Genomic DNA, 19,517 nt, shown 5'->3' with positions numbered 1-19,517 from the left:
CCTCACGTGGCGGCTGCGCGGTTATTGCTCGCGACTGGGTTATTGCCAAGGCCGGGACGCTGAGGTTGCGGGGACTTGGGAGGTTAGAGCCATCCAGGGAAACTCTGGCAATCCCTTTCGGAGAGGGTGACTCCAGACATGGGTCAGGAAGGTTAGGATGGGGAGGGGAAACGGTGAAGAAATTGGGGGCAGGGTCCGCTGTGAGGATTAAAGGAAGCCAGCATAGCAACTGTTGACTATACGTAGTCGTTTTTAGACCTACAGCTAATACTCACTGAGTAAGCACTTACCTATGTGCCTGGCTCTGAATTTGAGCGCCTTCCATGTATTAGCTCATTTAATGCTCACAACAGTTGTTTGGGCTGAAACCCAGAGAGAAGAAATACTGTCCCCGGGCTGGCGAGTGACAGAGCTGGGGGTCCCGGCTTCAGAGTCTGTGCTCCTCCTCACTAAGGTTACAGCACCTCTTAACCAAGTTTATAACTGTTACACGATTCAACCCAAGTGGGCTCTGAGCACGCTGAGTTAGTGATTTAGCCCAACTCTCGGACAAAAGCTGCATTCAGCCTAAGTTTGTGTTTCGCACAGGGATCAAGTTTCTGATCTGCATGAATCACCAAATGGATTCCTTCAGGCTTACAAAGCCCTGTCCCCTTTTGTTCCCATGATTCCTATTCTAATATCTCCCACTCCTATCCCTTCCCTCACACCAGCAGCCCCTTGGGAATTTCGTGATTTTGTTCTCCCCACTGCCAGCAACCTTATTCATAATGAAATATCAGTCAAAAAAAAAGCGGCAATGTTTGGTAATTACCTGTTTATTTGTCGCCTTCAACTCCCAAGCAAGGACTGTCCAATTCATGAGTGTGTTCCTAGCGTCAGGTCATATGGGGGGGGGGGGGGGCGCTCAAAAAACGTGGGGAAAGAGTGTTGGGCAGTCACTGTCTTCCACCTGTACGGACTGGGGGATCAAGGGAGGGTGGTGGATGGTGCAGGGCGGGCGTGGGCCATTGTCGGGGGGTAGAAGGATTTAATGGGTGTGGAGGAAGGAGATCCCACAGCCCCTTCCTGCTGCTTCCCCTGAGGTTGTGGATCTGGTGACTGGTAGAGGGTGGGCAGTGCTGGGGCCACCAAAACCCATGGTCCTTTTTCATAGTAGTCGCTAGCAGGGAGCTGCTCAGCCCAGAAGTGCGTTCCAAGGCCCACTCTGCCTCCAGGGTGGCTGCATGACTGATGAGTTCTCATGAATACAACATGAGCAGAAGTGAAATGTGTACCACAGGATATTAAAGAATATGGTGAAACTTCCAGACAGTCTCCTATTTGCCAGCTGGAAGCAGATAATCCCGAGCACATGGAAATGATGGAGCCACAGGATGGAGTCTGGGTGTGTGAGTCACCACAGTGAGGTGCTGCCAATCAAGCAAACCTGAATCCCGACTGTGGTGGGGGCGGGGGTACTTGTTACAGCAGCTGGTATTACGTGAACACACTGACCACGTCCCCTTCCTCTCTGGGGCCCCTGATAACATGAAAGCTTAAGCACCAGATCATTCTATAAATGACCTTCCACTGTCATCAAAAATTTCATTGTTGGGGCTGGCCCCGTGGCCCAGTGGTTAAGTTCGTGCGCTCCGCTGCAGGTGGCCCAGTGTTTCGTTGGTTCGAATCCTGGGCACGGACATGGCACTGCTCATCAAACCACGCTGAGGCAGCGTCCCACATGCCACAACTAGAAGGACCCACAATGAAGAATATATACAACTATGTACCAGGGGGGCTTTGGGGAGAAAAAGGAAAAAATAAAATCTTTAAAAAAAAAAAATGTCAATGTTTCCCCATGTTCTTTTGGGGACAGCTTCTCCACGTTAACAGCTGGCAGGCATAAAGCACCTCCTGGAAATTTGTGTTTAGATCTTCCACTGCAGGCTGGCAGGTGCTGGTGTGACGCCCCTGCTAATGCTCCCCCCTCTGACAACTCCCTGACATGGAAGGGGCCTAAGCCGTCGGGTCCTTTTCTAAAATAACCAGGACTGTTTTGTTTTGTTGTTTGTAGATTGGCAACTTAACTGATGTGCATTTTTGTGGAGGTGTGTATCCATCCCTGGTGGGTGTTTGTGTGAATGTGAGTGTAGCCTGTGTGTATGTGTGGCTCCCCCACGTGTGCATGTGAGAGAATCTGTGGGCACCGTTTCTGCACGTGACCTGTCATGTCTGTGTTTTGGGTGTCTCCAGTGTCTGAGTGTGAGCCCAGTGAGCGAGTGGCCTGTGTGTCTGAGTTTGTCCATGCACAGTAGGGTGGGCATCAGAGTACAGGCCCACAGGGCTGGCTGTGGATGTGAGCAGCTTCCCCTGAGGATCCCTTCAGCTCGCAGGCGGTTCAACTTCACTCTGCGTACTGTGCTTGCTCCCTGCTGCCAAGCTCTTCTCTGGAAGTTATAATTAAGTGATCACAGCAATTAAGGAGCATCCCCCACACAGTGAGCAGATCAGGAACCCCTCCAATCGGTGCGAACCCGAGGGCAGTGTTCTCTGCCCAGCTCTGCAATGCTGAGGGCCTTCATGCTACTGCTGAAGAATTTAGACTTCTCACTTCTTTCAACTATTCTTAAGTGAACAGGTAAGATCCCCCACCCACAGGGACTATGGTAGAACTACTTGTTGACCCCCAATATCCCTTCTCCCCGGCTGCTGTAGTACAGGAACTTCTGATATTTGGCTAAGAACATGGCTGCCCAGAATAAAAACTACATTTCCCAGCCTCCTTTGCAACAAGTGGCCATGAGACAAAATTCTGGCCAATGAAATAGGAACGAGTTTTGAGTTATACATATTCCTTAAAGACAAGGAGTATCCCCTTCTTGTTCCCCTCTTCCTGGTGCCTGGAGCAGATGAGGTGGGAATCATGAGGAGGAGATGGGAGAGCAACAAGATGTATGGAGATGGAGACTGGCCTCTGACATGGAGGCATCACCACATTAGCTCTGGGTGAGTACGTGAGACTTTACATGAGAAGGAAAGAAACTTTCATTTGTGAAGGCCATTATTACTTTAGGCCTCTTTGTCATAGCAGCAGAACACTACATTAACCAATAAAGTACAAAGAACAGTCTCAGGGGCCTCCAGCTAAGGGATAAAGCCTCACCCAGCCTAAACTTTGCTGTGCCCAGCCCCCCCATTTCACCCTCACCTACCCAGCTGCCCCCAGCCCCTCCTATAATCATCAAGTCCTGCAAACATTTCCCATGTTTCCGGCAAATTTAATACATGAGTCTCAAAAGACAATGGCAAAGGCAAAGTGAGTAAAATAAAAATGGGGTTGGGGAAGAGGGCCATGGGCATACACAGGGAGGGGCAATAAGTAGGCGAGTTAGCTGGAACAGGGGGATGCCCTTGCTTGGGCATCACATCTCATCCAACCCATAGTCTTCCTCAGGGAAGTCCCCCACTGTCACAACTGATGGCTTGACGAAGGCGCCGTACTTGGCCTGGCATTCAAAGTAACGTTTCCCGTTCACGCTGTAGGGCATAATGGGGAGGCAGTGGTCAGAGGGCCCCCAACATGGCTCCCACCCCAGATGCTAGGATGGGCAGGCTCACCCAGTAGTACATGCATGCACTTACACATACATGAACACATCTGCAGGCACAGACACAGGCATGGACACACACACAGCCGCCTGAGTAGGAATACTTATTACCTGCCATCGTTTTTCCCTAGTGGCTCGTCATAGCGGACACCAATCCAGTAGCCAGGCTTGAAATCTGTGAGTCCTGCCCAGGGGAGAAATCCCAATGACACCTTCATATGAAGCTCCCCCCAGATTTGTGCCTGCCCACTGAGTGGAAAGCCTGTCCTGGTGAAAACCCCTCCTCACTAACACCCAGGACCACCGCCATCTCCTGCCCAGACTAATATGGTCACCCCCTTCACTGTCTCCCTGCTCCTACACTAGACCCCCTATTCACTCAACACCCCTGGCCAAAGGGGTCTTTGTAAGAAGTGAAGGGAAATAATACCGCTGCCTTGCCCCAAACTCCTCAGGGCTTCCCATCTCACTCAGCATAAAATCCACACTGCTTATGGTCAAATGATTTTGGACCATAAGGATGCCAAGACAATTCAATGAGGAAAAAATAGTCTTTTCAACAAATTGTGTTGGGACAACTAGATACCCACATGCAAGAGAATGAAGCTGGACCCCTACCTCACACCACGCACAAAATTAACCCAAAACGGGCCAAGTCTTAAATGCAAGATGTAACACTGTAAAACTCTTAGAAGAAAATATAGGCATAAATCTTTGGGACCTTATTAGGCTGGTTTCTTAGATATAATACCAAAGTACTACTTGTGCAACAAAAGAAAAAATAGATAAATAGGACCTCATAAAAATTAAAAACTTTTGTGCTTCAAAGGACACTATCAAGAGAGTAAAAAGACAACCAACTCACAGAATGGGAGAAAATATTTGCAAATGATACATTTGATAAGAAAATTTTATATAGAGTATGTAAAGAACTCTTACAACTTGTTATGGGCTGAATTCACAGGCTGATGCTCAGTAGCTCAGAAGGTGACTGTATTTGGAGACAGGGCCTTTGGAGAGATAATTAAATTAAAATGAGGCTATTAGGGTGAGATCTAATCCAAGCTGACTGGTATCCCAACAAGAGGAAATCTGGACAAAGAGACGCCAGGGATGTGCCTGCACACGGCGGAAAGACCACGTGAGGACAGAGAGAGGAGGTGGCCTTCTGCAAGCCAAGGAGAGAGGCCTCAGAAGAAAGCAAACCTGCCAAGGCCTTGATCTTGGACTTCCAGCTTCCAGAACTGTGAGAAGTCAATTTCTGGTGTTTAAGCCACCTGCTGTGTGGTACTTTGTGATGGCAGCCCAAGCAAACTAATACACAACTCAACAACAAAAAGACAAACCACCCAATTAAAAAAATGGGCAAAAACATCTGAACAGACATTTCTCCAAAGAAGATATACAAGCACATGAAAAGATGCTCAACATCTTTAGCCATCAAAGAAATACAAATCAAAACCATACGCTGTACCACTTCACTCCCATTAGAATGGCTGTAATCAAAAAGACAGATAATACTAAGTGTTGGTGAGGATGTGGAGAAGCTGGAACCCTCAGACATTGCTGGCGGCAATGTAAAATGGTGCAGCCACTGTGGAAAACAGTGTGGCAGGTCCTCAAAAGGTTAAACACAGAGCTACCATGTGACCCAGCAATTCCACTCCTAGGTATAGAGAAATGAAAGTACACGTCCACACAAAAACTTACACAAGAATGTTTACAGCAGCACTGTTTGTGATAGCCAAAAAGTGAAAAGGACCCAAATGTCCATCAGCAAATGCATGAATAAATAAAATGTGGTATATCCATACAATGGAATATTATTTGGTAATAAAAAGAAGTGAAATACTGCTACGTGCTACAACATGGATGAACCTTGAAAATGTTACGCTAAGTGAAAGAAGCCAGTCAGAGAAGACCACAGACTGTATGATTCCATTTATATGAAACGTCCAGAATAGACAAATCTATAAAGACGGAAGGTAGATTAGTGACCACTTATGTGGACTGAGTGGGGTTTCAGAAATAGAGAGTGGTTGCTAATGGTTATGAGGTTTCTTTTTGGGGTGATGAAAATGTTATAAAATTAATTGTGGCGATAGTTGCACAATCTGTGAACATATTAAAAACCAATGAATTGTACACTTTAAATGGGTGAACTTTATGGTATATAAATTGTACTTCAATAAAGCTGTTATAAAGAAAAAAGACTCACACTGTCTCCAGTCTCTAAGGTCCCGCATGCTCTAGCCCTGCCCACACCCCGGACTTCACTCCTTACCTCTCCCCTCACTTACTCCCCACTAGCCAGGCTGTCTTCCTTTCTCTGCCTCAAATAAACCAAGCTTGTTTCTGCCCTTTACACTCACTGTTCCCTCTGGCTAGAACACTCTTCCCTGCTTTTCATCTTGTTCACTTCTCCCTTTCCTTCAGATAGTCCTTCCCCCAGGAAGCCCTCCTGGATTGCTCTCAAGGACGGTCTGGTACCTCCTCTCAGCTCACACAGCCCCCTCAGCTTCCCTCTTCCCTGCCTGGATCGCTTCAGCCTGGGTTTCCCCCGTCTCAGCTCTGACCACTGTGCCCTGTGCTTTCAGCTCAGAACTGCTCCCTCTAGCCTCTGCTTCCTTGATCACAACCCATCACGTCATCCTGCCTCTGCTTCCCACTTCCCAGCTGTGCACACTCTGGGCTGTCACCGTCAGCGTGGGGTCTGTCTCCCCTACTGGACTGAGATCTCCACGAGTGCTGGTGCCTAGCACTGCCCACCTCAGGGCCGGGCATAAGGTCTCAGTGGGCCACGTACCTACATACATGACGGTGCCCCGGCGAGGGGGCTGCCCAGGCGCCCGCACTTCACAGCGGCTGCCCACGGGGATGGCACTGGCCTGGGCCTTCTCCTCGGTGAGGCGCTGGGAGTTCTCAGCCTTCTGCTGCGCCTGCTCCTCTTCACTGTATCGGCCTAGCTTGCTGCGCTTCAGAAAGGAGCGGACTGAGTCTGTGGGTGGGGTGGGGGACAGGGGGTCAGACATGGTCCCCCCGGGCGGGGCCTCTGCTAACAGGATGACCTACTGCCCACACAGGGCCAACATTCACAGAGAAACTCTTCTGTTTTGGATGTCAAAGGGCTATTGCCCAAGCCCCGCAAGTCTCCCACCACTGCCCTGGCCTCTCCCAGGACCCCTGGGCCTCCCCACAATCCAGAAATAAGGGGAGGACGGCTGCCTCCAGTGTTTCCCATTACCCCATCCTCCCACGTCCCCTCAGGATCACATGAGCTCCATCCAGGCCCCGAGGCCCTCCATGTCTTCCCCACCACAGTCTGATCTGTCCCCACATGCCTGCACTGATCACCACACTGCCCTGTCCACTCCACATATCTTATCGTGCTCTGCCCCCAACAGCCCATCTGTCCCACCATGGCCCCACATGACCCTGACTGCTCCCCCCACACCTGAACCCCCAGCTCCCTTTCATGCCTATTTCCTATGTCCCTGTCTGCCTGCCCACACCCCCTCACACCTTCCAGCCCCTCTTCACACCCATGCCCTGTCCACCCCCAACTGCTCTCTCGTGTCCCCATCTGTCCCCACACCAACCTCAACTCACCCCCTCCATTTTCCTGTGCTGTCTGCCCCACTGCCCACACCACTGATCTCCCCTCCACGTCCCCATCTATCCATCTGCCCCGACCTCCGCCCACCTGCACACACTTCCTCCGGCCCGCACACGCCCCATCCATCCCTGGGTGCCCGTACCTTGCCTCTGGTCGTAGGCTTCTTCTGGGATCGAGTATTTCTTCACCTTGGACACGTCCTCAAACTCCCCAAGGCGGGCACCACTGTGGTCAATGACCTGTCATGAGGGGAGGTCGGTCGGTGGGGATCAAGGTCCAGCCAGGGAGCCCTGGGATGCGGGTGTGTGGGTTGCACACTGGAATGTTCCACAGATGTTAAGTGTTTTCTGTCAGGAAAACCCACATCCCTCTACCTTCACATTTCCCCAGCCTTCTCTCCTTTCCAGAGCCCAGCTGAAGGGATGAGAGCAGGCGTCTACACTGTCCATCTCCCCTTCTGCACCTCATCCAAGCCCCTGGAGGCTGCGTCTGCCCCCAAACGACCCCTGCGTGCTGACATGCCCATCACCGATGGTCCCCAAGTCACTGGAGCTGAAGGGCAGAGCTCGGGCCTGGCCACAAGCCCTCTAGGTGGCTTGTCTATCCTCTCTGGCCTCTGGGATCCTCCTAAGCTGGTCTCAACCTTCAGACCCTGGAACATCCCTTCCTGTACCACCTCCAATATTCACTCACTCAGCCCTTGCTGAGTTCCTCCAAGGCGCCCAGTTGGCCCTGTGCTGGCGACTAGGGACACGGTGCAAAAAGAGAGACAGCCCTGCCTTTAAGGAGGGTTTGTTCTGCTGGGAGACCAACCACAAACGTGTGCACAGGTACGTGTGTTACAGCCAGGTCATGACAAGGGTCTACGTAGAAACATACCACAGATGGCCTTAAAGAGGATAGCAGGGTGGTTAGAGAGGGCTTCTGAGAGGAGGGATGTCTGAGACAAGGCCTGAAGGATGAGACGGAACCAGAGGCACAAAGTCCTGGATGCAGAAACGGCCTCAGCTCTTCTGGGGAACAGCGGGGAGGCCAGCGTGGCTGGAGTAGAGTGAGCCGGGGGAGAGTAGGAGATGCAACAGATCACTGTAGGCTTTGGCTTTTACCCAGGATGAGGTGCAGCCAGGGGAGGCTCTGAGCCGGGAGGGCCCTGACCTGACTCAGGTTCGCAGGCGGCTCCTGGCTGCCTGGCTGCCGTGGGGAGCAGACTGCAGGGGGCGGGGACGGAGCAGGGAGACAGGGCGGGGGCTGCTGTGATGGTCCAGGAGGCAGAGGATGGAGGCCGGGCCAGGGTGGGGCAGTGGGGAGAAGAGTTTAGATCCTGGATAGATGCTGTGGGTGGAGCCCACAGGGTTTGCGGAGAGACTGGATGTGGATGTGAGGGAAAGAGAGGGGTCAGGAACACCCTGAGATGTTAGGCCTGAGCCCCTGAGCTAACATGGCAACGCTCACCCTGACCCACTCACACTGTATAGGCCTCCATACACTCTTCCCTCCACCTGGCATGCCCTTCCCATTTCTTCTAGGTCGCTCTTTCCTCATCCTCAGGTCTCATCTCAGGCATCCCTTCCTTTAGGAAGCCCCTTCTGATCCTCCCAGGTGGAGGTGGGTACCTCTCTGGGCACTCCCAGTTCCCTGGGCTTTCCCCAGCCCAGTCCAGACCACTCTGGCTGTCACTGTCGGGTGATGGGTCTGTCTCTCCATACTGGACCAGGGGATCCATGACAGTAGGGCCTATCTTAGTCATCACACAGGGTAAAGTATTGCAAGCATCTGTCAAATAAATAAATGAACGGAGGGGAGGGATCACAGATGGGGAGGCCTCACGTGAATGCGGCAGCCATCGTCTACGGGGTAGGAGCCCAGCAGGGCATCCTCCTGATCCAGCTTGCCGTAGAACTTGTCGTCAGCTCCATACAGCTCCAGTTCCATGCAAGAAGCAGGGCTGCCCACCACCAGCTCTAGTTTACACTGTGGGGGGCAGGAGAGGTGGAAGCTGTCAGTGGCCCCACCCTCCACCTGAGGCTCCGCCCCTTCTATCAATAACCATCACCCCATCCTTACTCCTCCGAGACCCACCATTAGGATCCACCTGGTTACCCCTGGCCGCCTCCCTCGGTTCTTGTTCCCGCCGTCTGGAACCTCTAGTTTTCCCCTGCCTCGCCCCCAATCTCTGCAACCTCAGCTTATCCCTGGCCCCACCCTGCGTTTGGGAAGCCCCTCCATTTCTTCTTTGCCCCGCCCCCTCAAACCCTGCGCCCCGCCCTCCGGGCCCCGCCCCCACGGCCACACCTTGAACTCAGCTATGGTGAGGCTGCGACTGTATCGCTTCTGGGAGCGGAAGCTGTTCAGAGAGCTGCTGATGAAAACGGTCACTGTGGGCGCCGACAGCCCCGTCACCTCCATGTCGCCGCGCCCTGCCGGGGCCCGCAGCCCAGTCTGCCGCCTCACACCCGGCTCCGCAGCCGCCGCCGCTTCTGGGCTATCAGCCCCGCCCCCTGCTCGCGACCCGGCCAATCCGCGCTCTCCCGCCAGGAGGGCCGGCCAATCGCCGCCGTCTCTCCGCCCCCAGGAAGAGGGCTCCCCGTAGTCTTGGGTGGGCCCAGCCAATCCCGAGAAGTGTTCCATGGTGCCCAGTTCTTCCAATAGCCGCACGGGAAACGGCCGGGCGGCGAAGGCCGAAGCCGAGAGGAAGGCCTGACAAGAGTTACTTGGGCCGCGAGGGTAAACTCGCGCATGTGCACGGGCTCTCAGCCAGCGACGAGCAATGGCGTCTTCATTTATACCAAGCGCTTTGCGGGTTACGGGACGCTCGTATTCCCGGCTCTCGTACCACGCTATTCTATAAATGGGGAAGCGGGGCCCAGAAGTCAGAAGCAATTACTGTAGAATAGCAAAAGATCGAAGCAAGCAATTAATCAAACTTCAGCGCAGAGAGCCCGGCACAAAGCCGCTGCGAGCCGCTGCGTGCGCGCAGCTCCGCCCCTCTTTTGGCGAAGCAGCGAGGCCTGACCCTTCCCGCGACCTGTTGCGCGCGGCGGAGCAAGCGCAGAAGGCTCGGCGGGTCGTGCGTGGCTATGGAGCCGGATGGGACCTACGAGCCTGGCTTCGTGGGTATTCGATTCTGCCAGGAATGGTGAGGCTGGGGCAGCAAGTATGGAAGGGGAGCAAATAATGGCTCCAGGGCTGACCTCTGACCTCCCCCTCCCCACAGTAACAACATGCTCTACCCCAAGGAGGACAAGGAGAACCGCATTCTGCTCTACGCGGTGAGCGGAGCCCGCGGGTTGCCCCGGGCTTCCCCGACAGGTCCACCCGTTCCCAAGTGGCCCCGCCCTACTCCACGTGACCCCTACTCCCTGTTTTTCTCCCGACGCGCCCTGGTCTCGCCTCCTCACCACCTCCCGAGTGAACCCGACTCTCCTGTCTTGCCCATTATCCCAACCTCGAGACTCCATCCCCTAATTATCCCCTTTGGGGAAGGCCCTGCCCTCCCTCCTGACCCCATCGGGGATCGCTCCGTGACCTCCCCGCCACGCTCGCTCTCTCGCAGTGCCGGAATTGTGATTACCAGCAAGAAGCCGACAACAGCTGCATCTACGTCAACAAAATCACGCACGAAGTGGAGTGAGTGGCCGGACCGGAACTTTGGGACGAGGTCGTTGGCCTGGGAGGCCGGGTTTGAGCATAATTATTCACTCTCTCTTCCCTCAGCGAACTGACCCAGATCATCGCTGACGTGTCCCAGGACCCCACGTTGCCGCGGACCGAAGACCACCCGTGCCAAAAGTGAGCGCGCAGCTGGTACTGGGGAGGGAGAGGGGCTTGTCCTCTCCAGGCAGAGAAGAGAGGAGGGAAGGGTATGGCCGACTGAGTGGCTGACTGTCCCCTCAGGTGCGGCCACAAGGAGGCAGTGTTCTTCCAGTCGCACAGCGCCAGGGCCGAGGTGAGTGGCACGAGGAAGGCTTTCTGGGTTTCCCGGGTTTAGTCCTCCCCGGGGGCGGGGATACCAGTACTGGCGGGACCCTGCCCTTCCTGGCGTCCTGAACTGGTCTCTTACCAAGGGGGAAAGCCCCCTGTCTGTTCCTTCGGGTGAGGCTCTGCTGGATGGAGGTTCCATGTTGGACTCTCCCGTGGGTCCAGCCTTCCCTAACTGTGCGTCCTTTCTTCCAGGACGCCATGCGCTTGTACTACGTGTGCACGGCCCCACACTGCGGCCACCGCTGGACCGAGTGAACCCCCCTCCCCTGTGCAATAAACGCTGTGTTGGGTGTGCGTTTCCTGTGTTTATTTGCCTCTCGTGGGTGGACGCGGGTGCACAGTGTCAGGCGCGGTGCAGGGCGCGGTGCTGCGCGTAGGCGTCGGGCCGCGAGCTGGTGAAGCCGCAGTCCTCGCACACGTGCAGTTTCTCGCGGCGCTCGCGGTAGGCGTAGCTGGCCGGCTGCCCGTGCACCTTGGCGAGATGCGCTTCCAGCGAGCAGCGCTGCGTAAATGCTTTGCCGCAAGCTCCGCAGCGGAATGGCCGGATCCCTGCGCAGGTGGGTCCGAAGGGGAGAGGACAGACAGGGTAATGGCCTCCGGACCAAAGCCATCTTGCCCTACGTGAGCACGCCGCCGTTCGCCAGACTCCTCCGTCAGGTCCCACCATCTGCCACCTCCTCCCGGCACAAACATGGGCCAGACACCTGTATCCCTACCCTCTTCACCAGGAGGTTCCTTCCTCCGCACCCTTCCATCCGGGACCTGCATCCCTTCACCAGTATTCGTCTTCAATCTACACCCCTTGCCAGGCCCCACCCTAGTGCCACCTTACACCCACCTGCCCACCTGCTGGGATCTAAGGTACACGGTGTTCGAGCCTGCAGACGGCTAAGTCTCTGCCCCACAAACAGGAAACTCCACATCCCTGGTGCCTTCTGGCGCCTCCCTCCATTTCGTTCCGTCCCCGTCTGGGGCCCAGCAGCTCCTCCCTGTTCCTACCACTGCTCACCGGTGTGAGTCCTCATGTGGCGCTTGAGGTCAAAGGCGTCGTGAAAGCCCTTGCCACAACAGCGGCACACGTGGCGGCGCGCGGGGCTGTGGCACTTGAGGTGCCGCGTCAGCATGCGTCGCAACGGGAAAGCCTTGGGGCAGAGCGGGCAGCCAAGTGTCCCAGGGCCCCTGGCAGTGGCGGCCAGAGTGCCCTGTGTGGGCTGTGGGAGGGATGTGGGAGTTAGACCCCTGGCTGGAACAAACGGAGTGCCTAGACTGGGGAACCCAGGAGGTCTGGGAAGGCCAGAGACTGCTACTTGTGCTAATTTCTGTCTTACTCTTTCAAAACACTAGTTGCCTGGAACAGTTCCTGGCGCTCAAATACTGAGTTAATCTTGGCATATTTACATTCCACCCATGCTTTCCTTCTTCCAGTGCATGCCTAGCTGAATAGCCCCTCCGGGAGGCCCCAATCTCCTCCCCCATCCCGCTCCTGTCACCTTGTCTGATCCTCTGACATAAAGCAAACCAACCTCCACTTGGTTTAAGTCTTGGTCTGCCCCACTGGACAGAGAGATCCCTGAGGGCAGGGGCTGTGGCTGCCTACCCTGGGGACATGGAGCTTGGGATGAGGCCTAACAGGGAGCTCACTACTGAGAAAGTCAAGGCATTCCCAGCAGAGAGAACCATGGGTGGAAAGGTCCCAAAGCTGGAGGGGCTGGAGGGTGAGGGGAATAGGGGGCACTCAGGTTCTGTAGAGGCTGACAGCGGGCAGGGGTGAAACTGAGCGGGGTCTTGTGGGCCAGCAGCACACTCACCGCCACCCAGGGGTCCCCGTGGCTGGAAGGCTGGGGTGCCGGTGGCCCCCCCAGGCTGCTGCAGTCTGAGGAGAGAAGCCAGACAGTGAGGCTTTGTGTCTCCCCGCCCCTCACCTCCAGGCGCAGGGAGGGGCCTACCTGGGACATAGGCGTCTCCCCGGAGCTGGTCAGGCAGGTGGCCCCAGTTGGGTGGCTGTGGACGCCGGCTCCTGACCAGGAAAGCACGAGGCATCACCTCCGGGAATGGGGAGATGGCTCCACACACTCACACGGGCTGCTCCTCTGCCTGCTGTAGGGCCTCAGCCCGGGTCTGACTATCCCAGGTGGGAAGGGAGGGGAAGCCATGGAGGAGCCTCCTTCTCTCCATGCAAATTTCCTGACAGGCCAGGGAGCAGACTTGGCTGGCTCCAGTTACCTCTGCCTCCGGGTCCGCTGTTCCTCCCTCTTGTCCAACGCTGCGTTTCTGAGGGCACTCTCCAGCCTCCAGGGGCACACAAGTGCTAGGACCCCCAAGGAGATCAAGAAAGGGTGAAACAGGAGCCTAGGGGGCTTTAGGGGGTGAAGACAGGAAACAAAGAGCCCAGGGGGACTGAGTGTCTCCCCATGGTACCAGCAGGGCCAAAGGCCTGAGAGTCTGTTTGCCAGGCAAATCAGTCACCACCGGATGTCCAACAGCTGCTTGGGTATTCAAATCACAGCAGCTGTCTGAGGAAGCAGGGGAGGGGGCAACTGTGATTGCCTTGCTCCAGAGCACGGAGGGACAGCAGGGTCCTATAGGTAAGGGCAAAGTGAGGATCCAGGCTGTGCATCCATCTCTCTGATCCTCAGATGCCCAGGGCTGACTTCAGCCAGAAGCACTGTTCAGGTGTACTGGGCATTAGAATCCTGGTTTGTTAATAGTTCAGCTCGTAGTGACTGCCTGGGACACCACTCCCCCACTCTCCCACAGTCCAGGAACTAAACAGTGTCACCTGACCCAGCCAGGGCTCCTCAGACCCTACCCTAGCACGCTGGCCAGGCTGTGTTCTAGATTGGTCATTGTCTGACCTCTTAACCAGGGGTCAAGGATTTTGAATACTCCTCATGCAGTTACTTTCATTTATTCCCCCAATAATTTTCTGAGCTCCAGCTACAGACCAGGCCTGGCTCGGCACTGAAAATGAACACACAACTTAGTCCATGGGAGACTCACACTGATAGCCCGGATGACCAAGGCTAGGATGGGGGAAGCACAGGCAGAGAGCCAAGCAGCGATGGGGAAAACCCAGGGTGCTCGGGGGGCCTGGAAGAGGCTCCCGATCCAGCCTGAGGGTTCAGGGATGACTTCCGGGGTATGAGCCCTGAAGGAAGAGGAGGTTTCAGGTGGAAGGGGAGGGTGTTCCTGGCAGAGGGGACAGTCTATACGAAGGCTTGGTGCTGAGAGAAGCAATATTTCTTCATTTATTCGCACTCCCTGAGACTCAGTCCTGCTGACTCCCTTGAGGAGGCAAGGGGGCCAGTGCTGAGAGTCTGCCAGCCCAGGGCTTTGCCGCTTCACCTCTGCAGGACCCGGGCAAGTCACTTCTTACTGAGCCTAAGTTTCTTCATCTGGACAATGGGACCGATGAGTCCCCCTAGTGCTGGTTTGTGTTGAAGATCTATGTAGATAATGTCAGGAGAATGCTTAGCATGGGGTCCAGCATGCGGCCAGGGGGTTGTTTGGAACTCTTGAGAGGCAGGGTGGCCAGGCAGGCATCTGTAAAGTGCGGTTTGAGGTGTCTCCATCTCACAGCTGTTGGATTGCATGCAGCCATGACTGGAGGGCCCGGCACAGGTCTGGCAGCCCAGTATCCAGGAGCTGTCAGACGTGGAGTGCAGGGGGCCTCCTTCAGTTGCATAGAATGAGCTGGCAAATAGGTTAGGGGGAGCCATTTTCTGTTTCTTCTCAGGTGCCCAGTTCTCCATACTCCCGACACCATGTCTCTTGAGCAACTTGTTCCTGTGTTGTAGCTGAAAACGCATTAGGGAAAAATCTAGGGCTGGAGATCTTCATTTGCCCCCAGCCACCCTTTCTGTCCCATTCTGCCCTGCTCCGTGTCCTGGGAGGCTGACCTGGGTGGACAGCATCATCTGGGCTCCCACGTCCTCTGGCTTCCAGCAGGGTTTGGACAATGGGGAACCCCACAGAAGATGGGGGAGGGGATCCCCCAACTCCCTCCCCATGGGCTTGGCAGGAGCACAGCTCCCCTCAGGGCAGCCCACTCTCCAGGATTTGCTCTTTGGGATTCCACTATGCACCCTCGTGCCTTGAGGCCTGGAGGTGACAGCTTTCCTCCGGTACTAGTCCGGGTTCGGTACCTGCCTGTGGGTACCCTATTCCCTATCTTTTCCTCTGCAAATGCTCCCTTCCCTAAACTCTCTGTCAACTGTCCCACTTGAGCATGCTGTCCTCTTCCTGCCGGGCCCCTGTCGATGGATGGCCCGCACACACATTCATCAGCAGTGGTTTCTTAACCAGCTGGTTTGTCCGAGGAGAGAAGTCTGGTGCTTCCATGGATGAAGAGCTTGGCACTAGGAAGTGGAGAGTGGCAGACACACTGGGTCCTAACTACCAGCCACCTTTTGTGCTGAGAACCCTATTTTGTTTGAGCAGCAACATGCCCAGGACAAGAGGGCAGTTTCAAGCAAACCAAAGCCATCACCATTCCTGTGGCCTGCCACTGATCGGAAAGGGGAGGCACTTGGGAAGGCTTGCAGCTTTTTCCCACTTCCCTGGCAGCTGCCCAGCTTTGTGCCTTTGCTCCTAGTTGGGTGAGGATGTATTGCTGGGTGCTATGGCAGCCATGTTGCAACTGTGAGGGCCTAAGGTGGAATGTGAAAGTCAGACTCACAGAGTGACAGAGCAGGAACATAATCAAGACAACAATTATCCCTACAGCTTGGGCCCCCATAAGCCAGGTGTTTGCTACTTGGAGTTGCAGGCTTAACTATGATACAGAGTGGGAGGACGGGTTAATTCCATGAGGGACAGAGGTCCAGGATGGTCCCCTGGGTGTCCAGGAGCCTGGACACCAAATCTTGCCTCAGGGATCCTAGGCGACTACAACCAAGCTAGGCAAGGGCAGGGAGAGTGGGTCTCTAGTCTTGCGGGGTGACCCGTGGGCCTGGGCAGGGAGCCTCCTCGCAGAGGTGCAGCCCACCTATGAGTCCTGGACCACCTGGGCTCCCTGAGCAGAGAAAGGGAGTCTTAAGAAATAAACGATACTGGAGCTCCCCAAACCCCCAAATCAGGGATTTTATTTAGGGAAAAAAATCATGTTGTGAATGTTTCTTAGACTTAAATGTCATGAAGGAACAGGGCCCCTCCCACCTGCTCTCCTCTCCTCTTCCCCCAGCTCACCCCATTCCAGCCATCCCGGCTTTGTTGCTATTCTTTACCCATACCTGTGATCCCCATGGGGTCTTTGCACGGGCTGTTCTGTCTGCCTGGATATGTCCCCAAGATGTCCACATGGCCTGTGCCCTCTATCAAGCCTCGGCTCAAATGTCATCTCAGAAAGGCCTTCTCTGACCCTTCGGCCACACAGTGACTTCCCTCAGCTCACCTACAGCTGTTAGTAACTGTTTTCATTCCTGGGTGTACTGCTCTCTAGGAGGTGAATGCCACGGGGGAAGACGCCTTGCCTGTGCTCTTTCTCACCCCACCTCTAGAGGGGAGGACAGTGACAGGCACCCGTGGGCTGGCAGGATTTCTGAACAACTGCATGATTGGTTCTGGTGTGTGTCAATGTTTCCAGAGGCAGCAGATCCATGTCCTCATGTCACCAAGAAAGCCTAGGTTTAAGTCTCAGCTCTATGGGACTCTGGGCAACACAGTGGATTTCTCTGAGCCTCTTTCTGGTGGGCCATGATCACAAACAGAGCAGAGAGGAACTCACAGGCAAGTGTGGGTTCAGGCCACAACAGGCTACATGGTGGGACTGTGCTTTAGGAGACAGCCCTGCCCCTGCTGGCTTCCGTTTTATAGAGACTTGGGACAGTGGGGGCTTTGGTGGTCACAAGAGTGGCCTTCTTAGCAGACACGCCATATGGCTAGATGCCTGCTGCCTGGGGAAGCTGGTACCAGTGCTGGGAGCTCATGGGATGCTGAAGCTGAACACAATCCTCCTGCTGGGGAAGGAATTACGGATTCCAGCTGCTGGGTGGCCTGGGCAGGCTGCCCAGATTGTCCAGTGGGTGACCTGTTTGTCTCTTCTCAATTTCCCCTGCTGCAGATGGTGACAAAAACCTGGACCTCATAGGATCCACATGGGCCCCACCAGGCATGGACCACCCGTGACCCCACAGCAGCTCACTGGGCTGGGGATAGGCAATGTGGCAGCCAGGCACTGGGATCATCATTACTGCAGTTCCCAGATTTCTTGGGAATGCTGGCCCATTGACGGCGTCCTGGAGCAGGGACTGGCATCAGGCATCTGTGAGTTCCCCAGGCTGGTCCACCAGAGCATTGCTCTCCACCCTCCCTCCCCGACTACACCTGAAGGGGGCTCTGTGGATGCGCCAGGAAAAGGAGCAGGAACCACTCCTTCAAGCTGTCAGTTTATTGGATTAAAATACCTCTCTCTTCAGAAGCAGCAGGGCTGCGGTGGAGGGGGCTGCTGGCCCTCAGTCCCCCCGGGCCTTCCTCCGCACAGCCTGCACCAGCAGCTCCGAGTAGTGTTCCAGCAGGGCGTGCAAATCGGGGCTGGCAAGGGGGCACAATGTAGGGGGGGAAGGGGGCCCTGGGCTAGGCAGGGCCTGGTCTGGGGCCACATCAGTTCCAAGCAGCCAGTCATTGGCCTCTAACTGGCAGTGGATCCAGTGGAAGGTGGAGGCCAGCTCAGTCCGGGCCTGCCGCTGCTCAGCGCTCACCTGGTCACTGGAGACCACCTGCAAGAGGTGCCAACCTTGTTGGGGCCACCCAGGCCAGGCAGTCCCAGGGAGCCCCCTCGGCCCTTTCCCTGGACTCTGGGGCTTGGCTCACCAGGTGGTAAAGGTCCAGAGCTTCCTGGAAGGTAGTCTGCAGTCTGTGCACAATGGTCTCCACACTGCTCAGCTCAAGGGGAGCCGGCATCCCAGGCTCCCCCCACCGTCTGGGGCTGCCCTGCAGTAGACTGGGCGCATCTGGGAGCAGAGGGAGGGAACAAGAAAGACACCGCTACTTCCCAGCTGGTTTGAGAGAGGCCAGGCTAGCTGGGCGGATCCTGAGTGTTGTCACTCTGCCTCAAACACTCCCCAGTCCCCAAGGCTCCCTTGCCGCCCCTCCTGCAGGCCTCTGCTCGATGCCGTCTTCTCCCCAAAGCCTTTTCTCATCATCCTGTCTAAACTGTAACCACTGCCCTCACCCCTCACTCCCTAAACCAGCTCTTGCATTTCTCTCCTGAGCGCTTGTCAGTGGGTGACATACTTAGCACTTTCCTTATAGATTTAGTCTGGGCATCTCCCCCAGTTAAGGTGTCAATTCTCTGTAGTCTTGTTGACCACCATGTCCCATGCCCCCAGGGCCTAGAACAAAGGCCAACACGTACACAGTGGTCACTGAATATTTCAGTAAATGAACGAATAGATGGAGCAGCCCCTGTGGCCAGGTCAAGTGCCTGCTTTTGGAGCTGAGTCAGCTGTTACAGGGGGTGAGCTAAGGGGACAATCCCTTATCCTGAGGGTGGTACTCACCAGGAGTGGGCTCCAGGAGGGAGGTGATGCTGCCAGGGGCCCCAGGACTGGCCTCTGGAAGCGGGGGCTTGTTGGGGTGGGCAGGGGTGTTGAGGGGCTCAGGGGCTGGAAGCCTTGGGAGAAAGGCGGAGTTGTGGAGCCTCAGGGTGCTCCCATCCATGGGGCTATGGGCCAGGAAGCTGGCTGTTGCGGCCATGACATCAGGCTGGGTGGCTACAGGTTCCTGGGACCAGACGCACGTGGTAGGAGGCTCCAGCAGGGGTGGGGGCAGCAAGAGCCCATCACATATGTTCGACAGGGTCAGTTTCAGGCTGGCTCGGGCCTCATGGTTGCCCCAGGAGGGCAGGGCAGGCTCTTGGGCCTCGCTGTCAGAACTGGGTGCTGCTGTGCTGACAGCCTGGAGATCCTGGCCCAGGGAGGCCAGCTCCCCCATGGACGAGGGTCTGCGGAGGGGTCTTGGCAGCTCAGCCAGGACAGGGCTCTCCCTGTCCTCGACAGAGATGCTACGTGACATCTTGGCACGGGAGCTGGCAGTGGTCTGCAGGTAGGAGCGGGTGGAGGGGGTGCAGACCTCCTGAGCCAGGCCTGGAGTGGGTAGGGCTGTGGGCGTCAGAGGCTTCCCGTCTGTGGGCAGCAGTGAGGAGGAGGGGACACATGGTGGCAGGCCTGTGAGGCAGGGGGCTGTAAAGGAAGCAGCTGGCTCACTCTCACACCAGCCACAGAGCCGATGGGCAGGGCCTCACCCCAGGGTGGCTGCAGGGTCTGAGTGGCCCCTGCCGATCCCCACCCATAGTTCAGCTGGGCCCCCAGGGCCATCTGCTGACAAGCCCA

At 55.8% G+C, this 19,517-nt stretch overlaps 4 protein-coding genes across 27 annotated transcripts in view; 1 reads left to right on the top strand and 3 right to left on the bottom strand.

Moving 5' to 3' along the window:
• Positions 1-3,239: 3,239 nt before the first annotated feature.
• TBCB (tubulin folding cofactor B) lies at positions 3,240-10,181 on the bottom strand. 2 transcript variants are annotated; one of them, XM_008536242.2, is made up of 6 exons: positions 9,499-10,181; positions 9,034-9,177; positions 7,349-7,445; positions 6,397-6,588; positions 3,702-3,774; positions 3,240-3,519 (listed from the first exon to the last, which is right to left on the bottom strand). In XM_008536242.2, the coding sequence occupies exons 1-6, from the start codon at positions 9,832-9,834 to the stop codon at positions 3,405-3,407; spliced, it is 957 nt and encodes a 318-aa protein (XP_008534464.2). In that variant the 5' UTR covers positions 9,835-10,181; the 3' UTR covers positions 3,240-3,404. The 2 variants fall into 2 exon arrangements, with proteins under 2 accessions (XP_008534464.2, XP_070413722.1); XM_070557621.1 differs by lacking the exon at positions 9,499-10,181 and adding an exon at positions 9,286-9,461.
• A 26-nt stretch (positions 10,182-10,207) lies between these two features.
• On the top strand, positions 10,208-11,481 carry POLR2I (RNA polymerase II subunit I). The gene is made up of 6 exons (XM_008536241.2): positions 10,208-10,342; positions 10,421-10,475; positions 10,760-10,833; positions 10,921-10,995; positions 11,101-11,152; positions 11,380-11,481. Exons 1-6 carry the CDS (start codon positions 10,284-10,286, stop codon positions 11,440-11,442), a joined length of 378 nt encoding a protein of 125 aa, XP_008534463.1. The 5' UTR covers positions 10,208-10,283; the 3' UTR covers positions 11,443-11,481.
• Positions 11,480-13,332, bottom strand: OVOL3 (ovo like zinc finger 3). Its single transcript, XM_008536255.2, has 4 exons — positions 13,134-13,332; positions 12,996-13,060; positions 12,197-12,398; positions 11,480-11,736 (listed from the first exon to the last, which is right to left on the bottom strand). The coding sequence occupies exons 1-4, from the start codon at positions 13,225-13,227 to the stop codon at positions 11,531-11,533; spliced, it is 567 nt and encodes a 188-aa protein (XP_008534477.2). The 5' UTR covers positions 13,228-13,332; the 3' UTR covers positions 11,480-11,530.
• A 747-nt stretch (positions 13,333-14,079) lies between these two features.
• Positions 14,080-19,517, bottom strand: part of WDR62 (WD repeat domain 62) — a 47,381-nt gene continuing 41,943 nt past the window's right edge. For 12 of the 23 annotated variants that reach the window (XM_070557413.1, XM_070557418.1, XM_070557426.1 and 9 more), the window contains 3 exons: positions 18,687-19,367; positions 17,998-18,137; positions 17,561-17,903 (listed from right to left, as the gene is read on the bottom strand). In XM_070557413.1, the coding sequence (XP_070413514.1) occupies positions 17,640-17,903; positions 17,998-18,137; positions 18,687-19,367 (1,085 nt within the window). In that variant the 3' untranslated portion in view covers positions 17,561-17,639. Of the gene's footprint in view, positions 14,985-17,560; positions 17,904-17,997; positions 18,138-18,686; positions 19,368-19,517 lie in introns of those variants that run through there. The other 11 variants (XM_070557431.1, XM_070557435.1, XM_070557433.1 and 8 more) reach the window with 4 other exon arrangements.

Source organism: Equus przewalskii, chromosome 9 (assembly GCF_037783145.1).
Source record: "Equus przewalskii isolate Varuska chromosome 9, EquPr2, whole genome shotgun sequence".
Taxonomy (NCBI): Eukaryota; Metazoa; Chordata; class Mammalia; order Perissodactyla; family Equidae; genus Equus; species Equus przewalskii.
The sequence above is the reverse complement of the archived record's forward strand: the minus strand, read 5'-3'. Positions and strand labels throughout refer to the sequence as shown.